This window comes from Columba livia, chromosome 3 (assembly GCF_036013475.1).
Source record: "Columba livia isolate bColLiv1 breed racing homer chromosome 3, bColLiv1.pat.W.v2, whole genome shotgun sequence".
NCBI classification, from domain to species: domain Eukaryota; kingdom Metazoa; phylum Chordata; class Aves; order Columbiformes; family Columbidae; genus Columba; species Columba livia.
Genome location: NC_088604.1, coordinates 121029196 through 121046394, shown reverse-complemented (window position 1 = coordinate 121046394; position 17199 = coordinate 121029196). Strand labels below are relative to the sequence as shown.

The 17199-nt window shown below is 50.6% G+C and overlaps 2 protein-coding genes across 8 annotated transcripts in view; both read left to right on the top strand.

Annotated features, from left to right (window-relative positions):
* Nucleotides 1-6679, top strand: part of LOC102092436 (GDNF-inducible zinc finger protein 1) — a 46027-nt gene extending 39348 nt beyond the window's left edge. For all 5 annotated transcript variants that reach the window (XM_065059435.1, XM_065059434.1, XM_065059433.1 and 2 more), the window contains 6 exons: nucleotides 324-1628; nucleotides 2703-3596; nucleotides 4861-4955; nucleotides 5144-5311; nucleotides 5541-5698; nucleotides 6187-6679. In XM_065059435.1, coding sequence (XP_064915507.1) covers nucleotides 325-1628; nucleotides 2703-3596; nucleotides 4861-4955; nucleotides 5144-5311; nucleotides 5541-5698; nucleotides 6187-6432 — 2865 coding nt within the window. In that variant the 5' untranslated portion in view covers nucleotide 324 and the 3' untranslated portion in view covers nucleotides 6433-6679. The remainder of the gene's footprint in view (nucleotides 1-323; nucleotides 1629-2702; nucleotides 3597-4860; nucleotides 4956-5143; nucleotides 5312-5540; nucleotides 5699-6186) is intronic.
* Nucleotides 6189-17184, top strand: GZF1 (GDNF inducible zinc finger protein 1). Of its 3 annotated transcripts, none has more exons than XM_021280484.2 (6): nucleotides 6189-6328; nucleotides 9996-11356; nucleotides 12699-12793; nucleotides 13462-13629; nucleotides 14537-14694; nucleotides 15176-17184. In XM_021280484.2, the coding sequence occupies exons 2-6, from the start codon at nucleotides 10017-10019 to the stop codon at nucleotides 15512-15514; spliced, it is 2100 nt and encodes a 699-aa protein (XP_021136159.2). In that variant the 5' UTR covers nucleotides 6189-6328; nucleotides 9996-10016; the 3' UTR covers nucleotides 15515-17184. The 3 variants fall into 3 exon arrangements, with proteins under 3 accessions (XP_021136159.2, XP_064915510.1, XP_064915509.1); XM_065059438.1 differs by lacking the exon at nucleotides 6189-6328 and adding an exon at nucleotides 6779-6919; XM_065059437.1 differs by lacking the exon at nucleotides 6189-6328 and adding an exon at nucleotides 8572-9829.
* Nucleotides 17185-17199: the final 15 nt, after the last annotated feature.

The following is a 17199-nucleotide window of genomic DNA, read 5'->3' as shown; positions in this document are numbered from 1 at the left end:
AGAGGATTGGGTCAGAGCATCTAATGGCCTCAGTGAGGTTGGCAGCCTCGTTATTGTTCTTTTAAACAAGACTTCTGGTTCCAGCGGTATAGGTGGCACATGCAGGTTGAAACAGGAACGCCAGGGAGTTCTCCAGCATCGGATTGACTGTAATAATAGCTAGTTTGGGAAATGCAAGTTGTTCTTTCTGAGAAAGTCAAAATGTGAAGTAATTCTGACCCCTCTGTTTGTTGATTGAGAAGGAGCAGTTTTGAAATACCTTTCCAACAAAACACTTATTACCTCCTCAAAAAACCTCAAATGTTTGTCTCTCTTTCTGGCAGGATGGAGAAAAAGAAAATCCTGATGAAATCCAAGGTTGCTGCTCCTAACCTGCTGAGGACACTGCACTCCCTGTACCAGTTCGGTCACCTCTGCGACGTGACGGTCCACACGCAGCATCTGGGAATTCAGGAGGAGTTTCTGGTTCACAAAGCCGTCTTGGCAGCTTCCAGCAACTATTTCAAGGGGCTTTTCCTGCACGATGACATGCTGGACACCAAGAACTGCACAGTGACTCTGCAAGACATTTACACGGAGGAGTTCACCTCTTTTCTGGAGTTCGTTTACACTGCAGAAGTGGAGATTGAAGCTGAAAAACTGCAACGGATGAAAGAAATAGCTGAGAGACTCGAGTGCAAGGATTTGCTTGACATTTGTGAAGAAGTGAAAGCAGAGGACAGGAAGGGGTTGGATTTGAGCCTCCACCTGAAGGGTCAGCTGTGTGAAAACGGGTCACAGTGGCCTCGCGTCCAGCAAGAGGAGAACCGCAAACCGGGTAACTCTCCCCAGGCTGTGGCAACACCCCTGCAGAGGAGACTTTGGGAGAGGCAGAGCAAGAAAAAGCTGCTGGCTGGCTACGAACTCATCGAAGGCCAGGCAGTGAGCCTGGAGCAAGAGGAAACCGCTTCGCCAGACCCCAAATCCAAGACAGCAAAGCTACCAAAATGTAACAAGACAGATGCCAGAAACAGGCTCAGTGCGGATATTGTTAGTCTGGAGAAGGAGAGTAGCGATTCTCTCCTAAGTCAGGCCGAGTCAAAGGAAGCCTGCGTAGTCATTGGGAACACGCTGCCTGAGCAGTGGGAGGATGAAAACAGTTTAATTTCCAAATTTGTCAGTAGAACCGAACGCAGGAAATCACCGTGGCATGTGGCGAATGTCTTGCCACAGATTGCCCGCGAGAAGTGTGACGAGTCGTTCCGTGTTACCAAGCAGCACCAGTCGCACACGGAGCTCAAGCACGACGCTAACCTGGCTGTCCGGTACGGCTGTGATGTGTGCGAGCGGCGCTTCTCCTCGCACCAGAACCTGCGGCAGCACCGCCTCGCCGCTCACAGCCACCAGCAGGGCTTCTCCTGCGTGTTTTGTGACAAGAGGTTTAAGCGCCAGAAGGACGCGAACGAGCACATCCGCAGGGTGCACGAGAAGCAGCGGTGTCCCCAGGCCTGCCCCTACTGCGACAAGGTTGTGGGCTCCAAGTGTGGCCTTGTGGTCCACATACGGACGCACACGGGGGAGAAACCGTACAAATGCGAGCGCTGCCCCGCCGGCTTTGCGCAGAGGTCCGCGTACAACACCCACGTCAGGTACAGCATGCTGTGTCTGTGTTTCTCTCTGTTCTTGAAGTCCCTGCTCCTTTGGTTCCAGGATTCCTTGGATCTGATCCGAAGCGTTTTGAAATCAGCAGAGATTTTTTTCTGCTGACCTCATCAAGCTCTCAGTCCAGATTATTGGATTAAGTTCTCACAGACTGGGAATTTAGGGGAACATTTCCCATTGAGTCAAAGAGGACTTGTGCAACAGGATCTGTTAGGTGGTTTTGGGAGCCTCGGATTTGGATTTATAATAGGAGCCCGAAAAGAATCGGCGTCTGTTCAAAATGCACAAGAGAATGCCCTTGTCGTAAATGTCAGGGCAGCGTGGTGCTTTTTAGTGTGTTTTTTGCGGACCCAGTATCCTGCGTGCTCTTTTGCTGGGTAGCATGCATTTCTGAATAGGCTTATTAAGGGCTGCCTGCCCAAAAACGAGATGTTGAAGTTGCACAGCAATTTCCAGAGCTGCAGAAGCCGCTGTACGTGTCACACGTCTCCGTACCCTGCCTGTGTGGGTCAGGAGATGGGTGGTTTTCTACTGCAGCCCAGCTTCCCTTTTAAAAAATGTCAGAGTTTGTTTGGAGTTCAGTCCAGTAGCAGAAAGACATTCCAGATGTGTCGCGGGTGCAGTGACACGGCTTGTTCCACACACCGGGTGGGGATAACTGGAGTTAACCGCTGCAGCTGGTGGCTTCCAAGCGGGCCTGTTCTGGTTGTCCATATAGACATTTAATCTATATTTCCCTTGTTTTAAGTCCATAATTTCTTACCCTGTCCAGCATGGCCCTGGAGGAAAACGTACAGTCCAGCCTATGTTACTAGTCAGATCGCGAACATGTGTACTTGAGAGGCTCCATCCTTGATGAACTGAGACCTTTTAATTTTCTTTAATTATCTGGTCCAACTCTACATGAAATTTTCCTGTTGTTCAGCTCTCCAGATACACTGTTAATTTCTTAAATGATGCAAAGAACAATTAAGAGGAAATGACTCTTCCTCCGAGGCAAACATGCCTGAATGGAAACAATTAAACCTATTGAAGTCATTCTGTGGTGTTTGTTTTCACAGAAAAATCCACCAGCAAGCGAGGAAACTTGTGCCTGTCTATTGGATGGTAGTTCCGCCTGCGCAAAGGCCACACGCAGTGAGCTGTGACAAAGGTCCTGACAGAGAGAGGTGGGACGGGACATCCAAGGCTGAACAACAGAAGCCTGTGAGGTGCGAAGGGGCCACGAGTCGTGAGGAAGAACCCGGGGGTTTGTCTGTTACTGAAGGAGACAGCAGCAACGAGCAAGAACAGAAGCAGAGATATAAGGAAGCTGAAGCAAGAAGTGAAAAACTGAGTGAAGAAGGTGATGAAGGTGAAACGAGTTTGAAGGGTGAGGAGGAGGTAGATGATGAAGCGGGTTGTTCAGAAGTTGAAGATAGCAGAGACGATGAGGACGATGGATACTCTAATGAGAAGGATGGCGAAGAACGTGATTCAGATGAAGTGTTTAAAATAAAGAAGGTAAATAAAAGCGAGGCGAGTAAGTCTGCCTATGTAATAACATGCGAGAAGTGTAACGAGCAGTTTGTTTCCCGCAAGAAGTACGTGGATCACTGCAGAGACGTCCATCAGTGCTTGCCGGGTAAAGCCTATCGGTGCGACATCTGCGGCAAGTCGTTTGCCAGCTACAACAGCTGGAAGGAGCACCGAGCGTGCGTCCACACGGACGAGCGGCAGTTCGCCTGCACCCTCTGCAACGCTACCTTTAAGAGAAAGAGAGACGTGAGGACGCATTATATGCGGAAGCACGAGGGCAGAGTCAAACGCCCGCTCTGCTCTGTCTGCGGGAAGATCCTCAGCTCCCGAACGGCGCTGGTGTTCCACATGCGGACGCACACGGGAGAAAAACCTTACGAGTGTGGCATTTGTCATGCAAAATTTGCTCAGCCCTCCCAACTTAAGGTCCACACCAGGTCAGCCTGCAGCAGCACTCCTCCCGTTACCGCTCCCTGCATGCCCAGTGTGCTTCGGTGCTTCTTTTTCCTTTTCCGAGTCATTCTCCTTGCATGTCCTTGTAAGAGGAACACCAGGATATAACTCATTCCGTAGTAGCCGTGATTAACTTTTACGTAACAGCTTTGTCTGCATCTGGCCGTTGCATCAGGTTTGTAGGGGTTTTGAAACACGCTTTAGGCAAACTTGTGAGCAAAAGCCAGTTATTTGAGCCAGTCTTCAAAATAAGCTGATGGTCTTCACTGATGAAAAGTAGGATGGGCTGAACATGAGTCAGGGACCCCAGAGACCCAGATGCCGAGCCTCACTTACTCTTTGTCACCCCAAGCAAGTCATTTAGTGTGAGATTTTGGTTTTTGTGCGCAATACGAAAGCTGGATTTCTCATCTGGGCTCCCTCTGGAGTCAGTGGAGCTAGACAGGATGAGTCGCTCGCTGATCACGTCTGTGGTGAGCGTGTCCCCTCCCAGGAGAGGGTGAATCATCCCCTGGAATTTCCCAGTTGTCTCCCAACAGGGAGTCTCGCAGATAGCTCAGTAACTGGGAGGTTAACTGTTGGAGGGCTAAACAGGGTGAGAGAAATCCCGTTACTAGAGACTGCACACCTGTGCCATGGGGACAGTAGCGTCCTCCTGTCTTCTACCCGCTCCTACAGCGATTTAAAAAATTGTGAGGTGTTCTGATTCAAACAAAACATCGGAAATGCTGTGATGATCCGTGCCGGCTGAAACGAGCGGTGCTGCGCTGCGTGCGAGATGCGGTGTGACTGCAACAGAATAGCGACTCGCGGGGTTTGCGTTGGGTGACTGCCTGTGTCTCAGATCTGCAGCGTTTTGCCTGACAGCTCCAAATTGTGTGTGTTTTTGCACACTTGGGTTGGAATAAGGGAAGTCAGCGCCGTGTTAAGACCAAACATCAGGCTTTCACTGATTTGAGCTGGTTTATAATGAGATGTCCAGCGTGCATTCAGAAACACCGCTTGCCTGACTTTCCTTACAGCCTTTTGTCTTAAAATTGGGAATATCCTGCCGGTTGCAGTTTGCGGGCCGGAGGACACGAGGCTGAGGGATTGCGGCAGCCAGGAACGTGGCCCACAGCGTCCCAAGAGATGCTTGAAAAAATGAAGTCTGCTGCCTGTAGCGTGTAGAACACAATTTCAAATACGTTATTTTAAGTATGCGCTACAAGAGCTGATTTACTAACGCTCATATTTCGCTTCGTTTAGGTCCCATACGGGGGAAAAACCATATATTTGCGAGGACTGCGGGGCTTGCTTTGCTGATAAAGGCAAACTCACTGGCCACAAAAGGACGCACACAGGTAGGCGTTCAATGCTGCTGTTGTTCCGTCTGGTTTCTCCCTTTATTTATACCGCTAGAAATTCCTAGTTGGGATTTGAAGACTGTGCACGCTAGGAACTAATAGGGATAGAAAGACATGTGAAAGATCAGCTTTGAAGTACAAAATTCCGCCGAAATAATCCGGAATGTCTTTTCCCCTTTGCTCAGGAGAGCGCCTTTTTAAATGCGACGTGTGTGGAAAGCATTTTGCCACCAACGAGTACCTGAAATGCCACAAGCAGTGCCACATGGGCGCCAAGCCCTACAAGTGCGGGGTTTGCGGGAAGGCGTTTGGGCTGAGAGCCTCGCTGGCCCAGCACAGCAACGTCCACGCAGGTAACGAGGCAGAATTAATTGGCGCTGTGAAAATAAACGGCGCTGGAAGCTGAATACCGTCCAGTTTGGATGGTGACGTTTTATTCCGGAGTGAGTTTTATAAGATGTTTAGATTAGGGGGTGAGGACAAGTAGCTGATCCTGGCTAAGCGGGGCATGACACCACCTCATTTTGTCAGCTGAAATCAAGGCTAGATGCTCCCCGGGTCGTTTTTTTGGCTTGTTTTCAGAGACCCGTCCGTATTTCTGCGAGCAGTGCGGGAAGACGTTCACCCAGCAGGGCGCCCTGCGCCGCCACCAGCGCATCCACACCGGCGAGAAGCCCTACAAGTGCCGGGCGTGCGGGAGAACCTTCACCGACATGTCCACGCTGCGCAGACACGTGGCGGTACGCTGCCCCCGTTTGCCGGGTCTAACAACCGCGCCTTAACGAGGGTTTGGTTGGTGCTGGAGTTCTCATTTTTAGTTAATAAAAAAAGCGGAAGAATGAATATATGTATCCGCGTCACGGATAAATCTGATTTTATGCGCTTCCGGCATCGCGATGCGCTGAAAAATGGGTCGCTGAGCTCAGCTGTTTCCAGAGCACATTGGGCTAAGATGGAACATAAGGGGGTTGTTATTTTAGTTACAAGGTTTTTTAAGTTAATGTCTGCCTGTGTGCTGGAATTGTAGCTGCTTTTGGAAGCTTTGGGCGACAGCGGAGCCAGAAATCAGCGCGGAGCTGGCGAGACAGGCGGAGCTCAGCTTTTGCATTTGAGACAGAATCACAGAGTTACCCCCACACTGTTTGATTTTGTACTGGATCAAATGTTCAGTTATTATTAGGGAAAAAATCAGATATCGTAATTTTCCCCCTTTTGTTTTCTTTTTTAGATTCATGACCGGAATGCCCACTGGAAAAGTTTCTTAATCGATCTTACAACCAAAAAGGACCATAACTGGTCCAAAATAGAAACGTTCTCGGAAGCGCGTGCGGGTGAAGACTCTGCGCCGGAAATTTGGTCCGTTGACCAAGGTAAACTGTACAAACCCCAGAGCCTTTTGCTTAAAAAAGCGGAACATGTGCCACCTGGTGTTAATAACGCACAAGGCGCCGATCGCTCCCTTCTGTGCTTGTAGTATCAGTTGTCGTCACAAAACCGCGCGGTCTCTCCAGGCCGAATTCACTCCCGTGTTCTTCAGCGCCGCCTGTTCGGTGGAGTTTTATTTATTTTTGTGGTTTTTTTAAACAAAGGTTTGTGTCTATTGGAGCCTCATTGCGGAAGCGCGGGTTAAACCTGTGTGCAGACACGGGCGTCGTGCTGCCGCTGTAAATTACCGCTCTTTTTTTTAATTATTTTTAATAAATAAAGATAACGTGACCAGCCGTCCCGTAACTAATTTATTTGCATAGATTTAACTGTAGGAAACTCAATTCGGCGACGTGGTGGCGTCGCTGGCCCGGCGGGCCGCGTTGCCTAGCAACGGTGTCGCGCTGCGTGACGCCACTTCCTGCGCGCTGCAGCCGCGCCTGCGCACTGCCCCGCCAACTGCCGCGCTTCCGGCCGCCGCCCGTGAGGGGACGAGCGGCGCTGCCCGTTCGCTGCGCTCCGCCGCGGGACCGCCGGTGAGTGCGGGGCGGGAGCGGCCCGCGCGGGCTGCGGGGGCCGGGGAGCGGCGCTGCGGGTGTCCCCGGCCCGTCCCCGGAGGCCTGGCCGCGTCCCAGCGCCGTTCCCCATCCCCTCCGAGCAGGGTGGCCGCCGGGGCCCTGTCCCCTCGGCACGGCCCGCGGAGGAGGGGGGGGGGGTGTGTGTATGATGGAGGCCTGGTGCTTTTTAAAAGTTTATTTACTTTAATTAATTTTACTAACGGCCCAAAATAGGAACTCCGTGGGGTAAAGAGAGGTCGAGAGAGGTTCTCCTGCCCCTCTGCTCTGCCCTGGGGAGACCACACCTGGAATATTGTGTCCAGTTGTGGCCCCTCAGTTCCAGCAGGACAGGGAACTGCTGGAGAGAGTCCAGCGCAGCCACCAAGATGCTGGAGGGAGTGGAGCATCTCCCGTGTGAGGAAAGGCTGAGGAGCTGGGGCTCTGGAGCTGGACAAGAGGACACTGAGGGGTGATTCATTAATGTTTACAGATATATATAGGGTGAGTGTCAGGAGGATGGAGCCAGGCTCTTCTGGTGACAACCAGTGACAGGACAAGGGGCAATGGGTGCAAACTGGAACACAGGAGGTTCCACTTAAATTTGAGAAGAAACTTGTTGGGGGTGAGGGTGGCAGAGCCTGGCCCAGGCTGCCCAGGGGGGTTGTGGAGTCTCCTTCTGTGCAGACATTCCAACCCGCCTGGACACCTTCCTGTGTAACCTCATCTGGGTGTTCCTGCTCCATGGGGGGATTGCAGTGCATGAGCTTTCCAGGGCCCTTCAACCCCTGACATGCTGGGATTCTGTGAAGCGTGCTCACGATCTGCTGGACGTTTTCTAGAGCCGGCATTCAGTGTCCACAGCAAAGAAGTGTTCAGTGCCACTGCACAATATAAATTCCATGCTCTTTTTCACAGGGCTGAGAAAAAACCTGTCTTACAAACAAACACCTTCAGTCTGCGCAGGCTCCAGAGTCCCTGGAATAGTGGCACAATGAGCTTTGTGGCTCCAAAATCAAACAGTTTGATTTAGACTCTTCTGGGATCTCAGCATCTAATGACCTATATTACATTAAAACGTGCAGGGTTTTGTTGGTTTGGGTTTGTTTCCACTTTTTTGGCCTCTTTGTCCTTCATGAGGAATAAAATGGGGCCGCTCTGGCAGCATGGGAGGCCAAGGGAAGGAAGAGGAGGGCGGCTGGCCCTGTCGCGTGTGATGGTTCCACATCCTCCTGCCGTGCAGGAGTCCCCTGGGCTCTCCCCCTCGGGTCCTCTGTGTCATCTAAAGCAAAGAATGAAAGAAAGGCGTTTGCACAACGTGTCTGTGAACACAGGCGGCTGCGCTCGGCTCCTCAGCGCAGTTACGGGACGTTCGCCCCAGCGGGAGATGGTGGTGGTTTGGGTTCTTGTTTCCTGCTGGGGATCGCTGGTGCCTGCACGTGACCGCAGCTTTTGTGTGTGCTCAGGTGGAAAATAGACGGGTAGTTGTGAAATAACGTGATAAGGAGCTCGAAAATAATTCTATCGAGGAAAAAATTAGGTTTTTACGTTGTTGGTTTTTACGTTGTTGGTTTTTGCATTGTTGGTTATCTCAGATAAGGTGTTCAACGAGTTTTTGCTTACTTCCCCCTCAGATACTGTGAGTGCCGGTTTGTTGTGCAACTGGGAGGAAAAACGCGGCGGGGTGACTCTGGAGAAAGAGAAGCAAAGTTTAAACATCATCTTTTGTGTTTATTTGTGAGAGCTGGCGTTTCAGTCAGAAGTCAAATCGCGTCATTCTCGTTCATCGACAATTTCTGTCCAAACTGAAGCACGTCATTGGGGTTTGCTTGTAAAAGCGGATGGTGGTTTGGGATGTTGGTTGAGCTCTGGGCTGGCACAGGTGGTTCTTTGCCTCCCCTCTGGGTCTTCAGGTGTAGTAAAACTCAGTATCAGTGTGGTTTAGGTATTTGGTAGAATAATGTTAGCAGAACTATTTAAATTATTACTTTAACATTATTATTTTTATTATTGTTAAATTTTTAATTATTATTCTTCTCACGTGTCTTTCATGCTTAATATGGCCTCCTTATTGGTACGTAAACTTTATTCCATTTGTAGGCTATTTTTTAATCTTTCTGAGCAAGATTTTTAGTGTCTCATATCTAAATGACTGTGTGTACAGAGGAAAGTTAATGTTTAGGAAGTGGAAAGAAGTACTTGAGATTCAAAAAGCATTTGTATGAGTTGTTAGGAACACAGTGAAGCTCAATAGTCTATAAAGTTCACAGAAATATTGATTGTTCTCGGGTCAAACATTAAAACAAAACCCCAAAACTCAGTACTTTGAGAACTTTGGAGCAGCTTAAAACGTTACTGGGAAATGCGATGGAACCTAAATGTCAGTGGAAATTGTGAAGCCCTTGCATGGCTGCACATGGGCGTGCAGAATTTAGAGGCCGTAAGTCCATTTTGAGTGATAGTGTTTTTAAAAAGACACCACCTTGAGAGAGTTGTGCCATTTCTTAGGTTTGCGGTTGCGGGCTCCCGGGCTTGGGTCGGTCGGTGAAGCATTTGGAATTTTATGCCAGTCTTGTTGAACAGTCTTATCTGGAAAGCACGTATAAGGAAGTGTTTATTTAGGATTGCAGTTAACTTTCACTTAATCTTACCTTTCTCCTGCTGCCTGATTAGCGGGGAGAATAATTTCTTAATTCCACGTGCCTTAATGAGAACGTTTCCTTTGATCTTCCTCTGTTTGCTTTGTCCCTATTACAGGTTCTAACAGTCTTTAGTGTTTCACGTGAAACTACAGTAGAGATTTAAACTCAAATTAACTCCAGAGAAACCTCCGTTTGTGACTGGTGATGTGTTTCTAGATGTGAGCGCTTAGGTTGATGCTTTTTGAAACAGGTACTTGTAGCCAGACTTTCCACAATGCTCCTTTTAAGTCTGGTCTCTTAAGCTGGAGCACCTTAAGTGCTTAAGTCTGAAGCGAAGCGCTCTCCAGTGTCTGGACGTGGCTTTTGGCGCCTGAAACCTTGGAGTTCCGTTGACTAACGTGCGATGTCGTTAACAGCTTCTTGCAGAGAGAAGAAAGATGGAAAGTAATGCGGTTTTACTGGAATCCAAGTCCTCTCCGATCAACCTCCTGAATGAAATGCATCAGCTGCGTCTCCTGGGCCACCTGTGCGACGTGACGGTCAGCGTGGAGTACCAGGGCGTCAGGGCCGAGTTTGTGGCTCACAAGGCGGTTTTGGCGGCCACGAGCAAGTTTTTCAAGGAGGTGTTCCTCAGCGAGCAGGCCATGGACAGCCCCAGGACCATCGTGTTCCTCAACGAGGTCCAGGTCGCCGACTTCGCTTCCTTCCTTGAGTTTGTCTACACTGCCAAGGTGGAAGTGGAAGAAGACCGAGTGCAGCGGATGCTGGAAATAGCCGAAAAGCTGAAGTGCTTGGACCTCTCGGAAACCTGCTTCCAGTTAAAGAAGCAGATGCTTGAGTCGGTGCTGCTGGAGCTGCAGAACTTCTCCGAATCGCAGAGCTCTGAGGAGGAGAGCGCCGCTCAGCCCAGCGCTTTGCCCGAGTCCAAAGCAGCTGCCGTGGCAGAAGCCGAGCAGACGGACTGTCCCGCGGATCCCCCGGCAGACAGGCCCAGCAACGGGGCCCCTCCTGAGGTGCCCACTGCCAAATCGAAAGAGAAGATGGACAAAAAGAAGGAGATACTGAAGCCTCCTTACACCAAAATCAGAAGGGCGAGCGGGAGGCTGGCGGGGAGGAAGGTGTTTGTGGAAATCCCGAAGAAGAAGTACACGAGGCGGCTGAGGGAGCAGCAGAAGAACGCGGAGGTTGCTGTTGAAGAAGACGCGTATCCTCAAGAGCAGGATTTGTGCGATACGGAGAGGGAGGAGGGGGAGCAAGCGGAGGACAGCGTCAAACCTGAAAGCGAAGACTGCGACGGCAACTTTGAGTCGGAAGACAACCTGAAAAAATCGGAAGAGGAGAAAAAGCAGCGAGGCAGTAACTTCAAGTGCAGCACGTGCGAGAAGGAGTTCCTGTACGAGAAAAGCTTTCTCAAGCACATCAAGCACAGCCACGGCATCGCGGCCGAAATCGTTTATCGGTGCGAAACCTGCGGCCAGACCTTTGCCAACCGGTGCAACCTCAAAAGCCACCAGCGCCATGTCCACAGCAGCGAGCGCCACTTCCCTTGTGAGCTCTGCGGTAAGAAGTTCAAGAGGAAGAAGGACGTCAAGAGGCACATTCTCCAGGTTCATGAGGGTGGTGGGGAGCGTCATCAGTGCCAGCAGTGTGGAAAGGGGTTGAGCTCCAAAACCGCCTTGCGGCTCCATGAAAGGACGCACACAGGCGACAAGCCTTATGGGTGCACAGAGTGTGAGGCTAAATTTTCTCAGCCTTCTGCACTTAAAACACACATGAGGTATGAACGGACTTCACTGGCCTTGTTAGATTCTGGGGGGAGAAGCAGAGTCCCCTGGAACGCACTTGGAGCCTTCAAGTGAAGTGGGGATGTAAAACATTACTTTTTCAATTACTTTTTCTGCTTTTCAGGTGCAGGGAGTTGCTGTAATTGTCGCTGAGCCCCGCGGAGGCGCGTGGGCCGCTGCCGGGTTGACTTTTCCCACAGGATCAGACCCATTAACAGTGGGATGTTTCCCGTGAGAAAAGCAACCCCCGTGCCAAATTATTTGTAGGATTAGTGCTATAAATATTTCAGCTCATTTGAATGCCTCTTTGTATTCAATAGAAAAATGTTATGCAATAGGGGTGAAAATATTATAAAAAGCTTTGGCTGCGTATTAAATTCAAGCACACCAGATTTGGGTGCTGAGCATAGAAAACTACTGATATGTGATCAGAAACAGGGGACACGTCACCGGGAGTGGTGAGTGACGCCCCAAAGGCACCGGCGCAGAGCTGGGGGGATCAGTTTGTATCTCAGAGGTGGACACCTGGACTTTCTTCTCCCTCGTGTGCCGCTGCGACTATGCAACAAGCTTGTTGAATGCTGAACTCAGTGCTGTCCTCACCGGTGACACTGAGAATTTCTCACCTTTTTTGTGTATATTTTTACACCTGTGCTCTTCCTGTTGGTGTGTATTAGCACAAAAACCACCCTCCCTTAGCTGCGTTCGCCCCGCGCTGTTCAAAAGAGCCCTCACATCCGCATGGGCCCCAAAATTTAAGGTAAACCGGCCCTGGCAGCAATTGTGTAAAGAGCCCTTGGTGTACACGCAGCCCTTCCCCGGAGATCGCGCTGCTTGGGGCGACAGCAGGAGAAACTGTATAAAAACAGCAGCTTTTTATTGCGCTCCTTGGGTGCCGCGTGTTCCAGAGCAGCCGGTGTCTCTGCAGGAGCCGCTGGCCGGGGAACACTTCGCTCGCATTCAGTGCGGAGTGCTTTATTGGTAGCGTCAGCAATATAAAGCTGCTTTGCTTCCCATCCTGAGGTAGTTACATTTTTCCTTCAGTCTGTCTTATCTGGATCCAAGTTTTCTAAACTTTACTCAATTTTTACCTTTAAAAATTTGGTTTTACCCTAAAGAAGTTTCTGGGTCCGGGCCTCAGTGGTGCGGCGCCCGCACTATTGAGCGGTAAAGCTGCACAATTTGTCTCAGCTGAAGGTGTTTTTAAGAGACACCGAAATCCTGCGCAGACGTGCGGTCGCTCTTGAGAGAGCAGCCACAAGTGAGGACGGCTTGTGTTGTGCTGAGAAGGGCAGAACTGTAGCTCGCTGCTTTAACGTCGCTTTCTCATTGCAGAATCCATACTGGTGAGAAACCTTTTGTCTGTGATGAGTGTGGTGCCAGGTTCACCCAGAACCACATGCTTATTTATCACAAACGCTGTCACACAGGTAAGGCTTTTCGGACCGGGGGAGCCCTGCTGTCAGACCAGGAGATCTCATTTTCTTTCAGAAAACGCTTTTTTTTGGTCGTTGGTTTTTAAATAAAAACAGATATTCTCATCCCTAGACAGGATTTTACTGAGAAAGGTTCCTACAGGTGGAGAGGCAGAGAGAGTAAAAGGAGCTGATTAAAGAGAAGTGGTTCCCGTTGGGCTGGGATCCGACGTCCCGAGTCTGGACTGCGGCTGCTTGTTGTTCAGTAGCCAAAGATCTGCCATCAATAAAAGGTTGGGTTGAATTCAAGAGAACAATCATTTCCCTAGAAGTCAGGAGCAGTTAGCACGAGGAATATAAAGAGCTGGCTTGGCTGAGCCTGATCTGCGAAGAAATCCTTTTAAAAGCATGTGTCCTTTGGAGTATAAACTGGTGGTTTGGTCGTACCACCCGTGAGTTGTGTGTGGTATTTCTGCACCTCTTAATTGACCTGCCTTAAAACTGTCTGCCGGTAACTCCTAACTACACGTGGATGGCAGGAAATCTTAAATCGCAACAAAATGTAGTTCCAAGAAGAGGAGTTTGTGGTTAAGATTGCCTGCGTAGAGGCGGAGGCCGTTCACGAGAGACCCGCGGCGCTGCGTTGGTGCTGAGGGCTGGTTCAGTTCTGCTGTTCCTTGCAGGGGAAAGGCCCTTCATGTGTGAGACGTGCGGGAAGAGCTTCGCCTCCAAGGAGTACCTGAAGCACCACAACCGGACCCACACCGGATCCAAGCCCTTCAAATGTGAAGTTTGCTTCAGAACCTTTGCGCAGCGGAACTCGCTTTACCAGCACATCAAAGTGCACACAGGTGGGAGCTGCTCTTTTGGGTTTAAAAGTATATAAATCATGATTTAAAGGTGTAAACTTCACAGGTGTTCAGTTCAGACAAGGAATTTCTCAGCTAGGATTCCCCGTCACTTGGATTCCTGCCCTGCCCATGTTTTGTGCACATTGTGGTGTTTCTTCCACCGTTCACGTTTACATTTTCTCCCAAAGGATCTTCTCTTCAGTGTCCGTTTTTAAGCTTTCTTACCCACTCTCTTGAAGTCGCGTGATTCAGCAATACAGCAGGTTGCAAACCCTCGGGTTATTTTCACCGTGTAATAAATACCACCCTGTAGAAGTGTCCTTGCCAGTGCTCCCTGTTAACATCTCGGTTTTGTTGCCGCCCATGGGCACAGCAGCGCTGATGTCCAGCTGGTTTTCCTGTCCTGGAGTCTCATATCTTTTTTGTGACACCACTTACACCTGTCACAAAGCTTCTTGGTGTCACTTTTTCTGCCTTAGCCAAGGAGTAAGTGTGGTGGTGTTTCAAAAAGTGCTTAATACAGCGAAGGCAGCAAGATGGATGGGGAGAACTGGGTGGTTGTGAGCTGCGCTCGCGGGACATACCGTGGAAATAGGAAACTTTGTGTTCTGGGCAGGACTTTAGTTGTCAACGGAAAATACCTGTTAAAAAATGCGGAGGTTTCAGTGGCTGTGCGGATTTATGGGGGCTGTGGGTCAAGCTCTTCCCCCATGAGTATCTGCTCCCTTTGGATGTGTCAAAATTTACCCAACTGTGAGGATTCTGAAAGCATCTTGTTGTTTTTCTGAAGATGCTTGTGTGTGCCTTGTATTTCGTAAAGCGCGGGGGTTACGTGCCGTTGCCCAGCGAGCAGCGCTCGCGGCGCGCCGGCGTTGTGGCTTTAACGGCCGAACCTCTGTGTTTGCAGGCGAGCGGCCCTACTGCTGCGACCAGTGCGGGAAGCAGTTCACGCAGCTGAACGCGCTGCAGCGGCACCACCGCATCCACACCGGCGAGAAGCCCTTCATGTGCAACGCCTGCGGCAGAACCTTCACCGACAAGTCCACGCTGCGGCGGCACGCGTCGGTACGCACCGCGCACCCCGGCCCCCTGCAGCCGTCTTCCCTGGCCACCTGGTGACCCGTCGCATTTGTCCCCGCTGTTTTTTTTTGGGTTTGGTCATTGTCCTCTCTGCTGGACCCCTTAGATGCTCTATAGGAGCTCACAGATGAGTGCCTGGGTGTCAGGCTGCCCAGGGAGGTTGTGGAGTCTCCTTCTCTGGAGACATTCAAAACCCGCCTGGACATGTTCCTGTGCGACCTCACTTAGGTGTTCCTGCTCCAGCAGGGGGATTGGACTGGATGAAAAAGGTCCCTTGAGGTCCCTTTGAGGTCCCTTCCAGTCCCAAACATACTGTGATACTGTGATACACTGACATTTGGGGGATATTTAGGTGGGGTAAAAATAGAGACCTTTTGTCCCAGCATCAGGTGTGAGGTGGGTCCAAGTTTTTGCCTCCCAGACACTCATCACACATTCAACCTTCTCACTTTTTGTTTGTTTTCAGATACACGATAAAAACACACCCTGGAAGTCCTTCCTCGTCATTGTCGAAGGAGCGTCTAAGAACGACGAGGGACACAAAACGGAGCTACCCGAGGAAGAATACGACGCGTCTCCTAAAATCGCGGAGAAGCTGCTGTCTTTCCCCGAAAACGGCCACTACCAGAACTTGCCGGGGAGCGTGACGGCGCTGCACGACAGCGGAGCCGCCCCGGGGACGGACTGTAAGTCGGACGGGCCCCAGGGAGCGCTGGTGGGCGCCGCGCTGGGCGAGCTGAGCGTGCTGCACGCACAGGGCGACGCGGGCCAGCCCCAGCTGCACGCCCTGGTCAACATGCAGTAGTGCGGGATTTACCCAGCCGGGTAAAGCTGCGCCGTTTGTACAGTCCTGGGACTTTGCCAACAACCCACCGAGGGAACCGGGGAAGGGGGTGACCGGGAAGCAGGGCTGGATGTGAAAAAGGTGCACTGGATCTCCAGAATTCCCTCAAAAACCGCATTACCCGCCTCCAAAGCGTGCGGCTCCATCCTCTGCATGGTGGGAGAGGGGGCAGAAACCCCAGGGAAGTTATTCCCTACGAGAAGGCGGCCGTGGGAAGGCGCGAGGTGGGTTTGCGGTTGACTCGATGAGACACGTACAATCACGAGAAACGACATTGTGTTTCTCAGCCTGGTAGCTTAGCTGAATTAATTGCGTTTTTGGGTTGTTTGGGGTTTTTTCCCCCTAGTGGGAATTCATACGTAAGTTTGGCTCGGTTGCTTTTTCAGGAAATGTTGGTTAATCTCTGCTTTTGCCAAAGATCCCGGCGGCGAGCCAGCTCGCTCCTTGGGAATACGAGCGGGAGCAACACCTGGAGCTTCCTCCCCGTTGTAATTGTCCAGTAGCCAAACGGGCCAGCGGGAGCCCAGTGCTACAGCTGCACAGGTCGGGGATTATTTTACCTTTCGGTGGAGCCTGGTGCAGCTGGACGTTTGCATTAAAGCCAGAATCTTCTAACTCCTCCCACTTATAACGTGGCAATTAAGAGACCAAAACATCTCTCGTAAAACTTGTCTATGAACAGTACGTCTGTGCTGGAAAAGCTTGTGCGGAAAGGCCGCTTATTGCCATTTGCCTTCTCATTTGTGTCTGTAGTATTTCCTGCTGCTGCAGGGAGGTCAGCAATGCTCTTTTTTTCTACCATCAGTTTATTGCTCAGAACTGCAGACGGAGTTTTAAATTAAGACCTACTCAGGTGGGAAAGTTAATGACAGTTGTGCTGTCGCGTCGCTACAGCGAATTCCAGCAGCACGAGAGGCCCCAGAGGTGAATTCCGTTAGGACCAGGAGGCGGTCACGGTTTGTACGACTAACGGCGTGAAAAGATGCAAAGAAGTGACACAGGTACTGGACCGTTGGAGGGATTTAGGTCTTTATTTCCCAGATATTGAAAAGCTTTGGAACAGGGGAGGGATCTTTGAAATATTTGGTGCTGGCAAAGAACCACGTGCCTGGGGTGACTCTGGGGGCAGCTGCGACTCCACAGCACTTTGCTCAACGCTTCAGAACTCAGCAGCAGATTCCTGGAGCTTTTCTGATGCCTTTCCTGGCTTTTCCGTTTGTTTTTTACAATACTGTAGTGTTTCCGCAGAGGCTTTCCCAGCCCAAGCTGCGGCACAGAGGCGGCGTCAGCGCGGAGGCGAGCACAGTCTCCTTGGCAGAGCAATAACGGCGGCCCAGCCGTGTTTGAACCTCAGAGGGATGCCTGGTGCGTGACGACGGAATCGTAACTTCATCTAGAGAAAGGGAATTTCTTTGTAAAAGAGAACGTTTCCAAGAGGTTATATTTGAAATATTTATTCAAGCGCCACGTTCCCGTTGGAGCTCAGCGTTCCCCGTGACCAATGTAAAGAGTCTGTTGAGATATTTAAAGTCTGAGCGTTCGTATCTGTAGCCGGGGGCACTTTTGTACTCGGTGAGCACCCAAAGTGAGTTACTCGTATGAACTGTTCTCATTAAAATATCGAAATCTTAGCGCTGACCTTTCCT

Bases quoted from the DNA above. Each gene is read 5' to 3' on its own strand.
- GZF1 (XM_021280484.2), top strand. From the start codon at position 10,017: ATGGAAAGTAATGCGGTTTTACTGGAATCCAAGTCCTCTCCGATCAAC. The intron at 12,794-13,461 runs GTAAGGCTTTTC...TGTTCCTTGCAG, and splicing joins TCACAAACGCTGTCACACAG to GGGAAAGGCCCTTCATGTGT. The intron at 13,630-14,536 runs GTGGGAGCTGCT...CTGTGTTTGCAG, and splicing joins GCACATCAAAGTGCACACAG to GCGAGCGGCCCTACTGCTGC.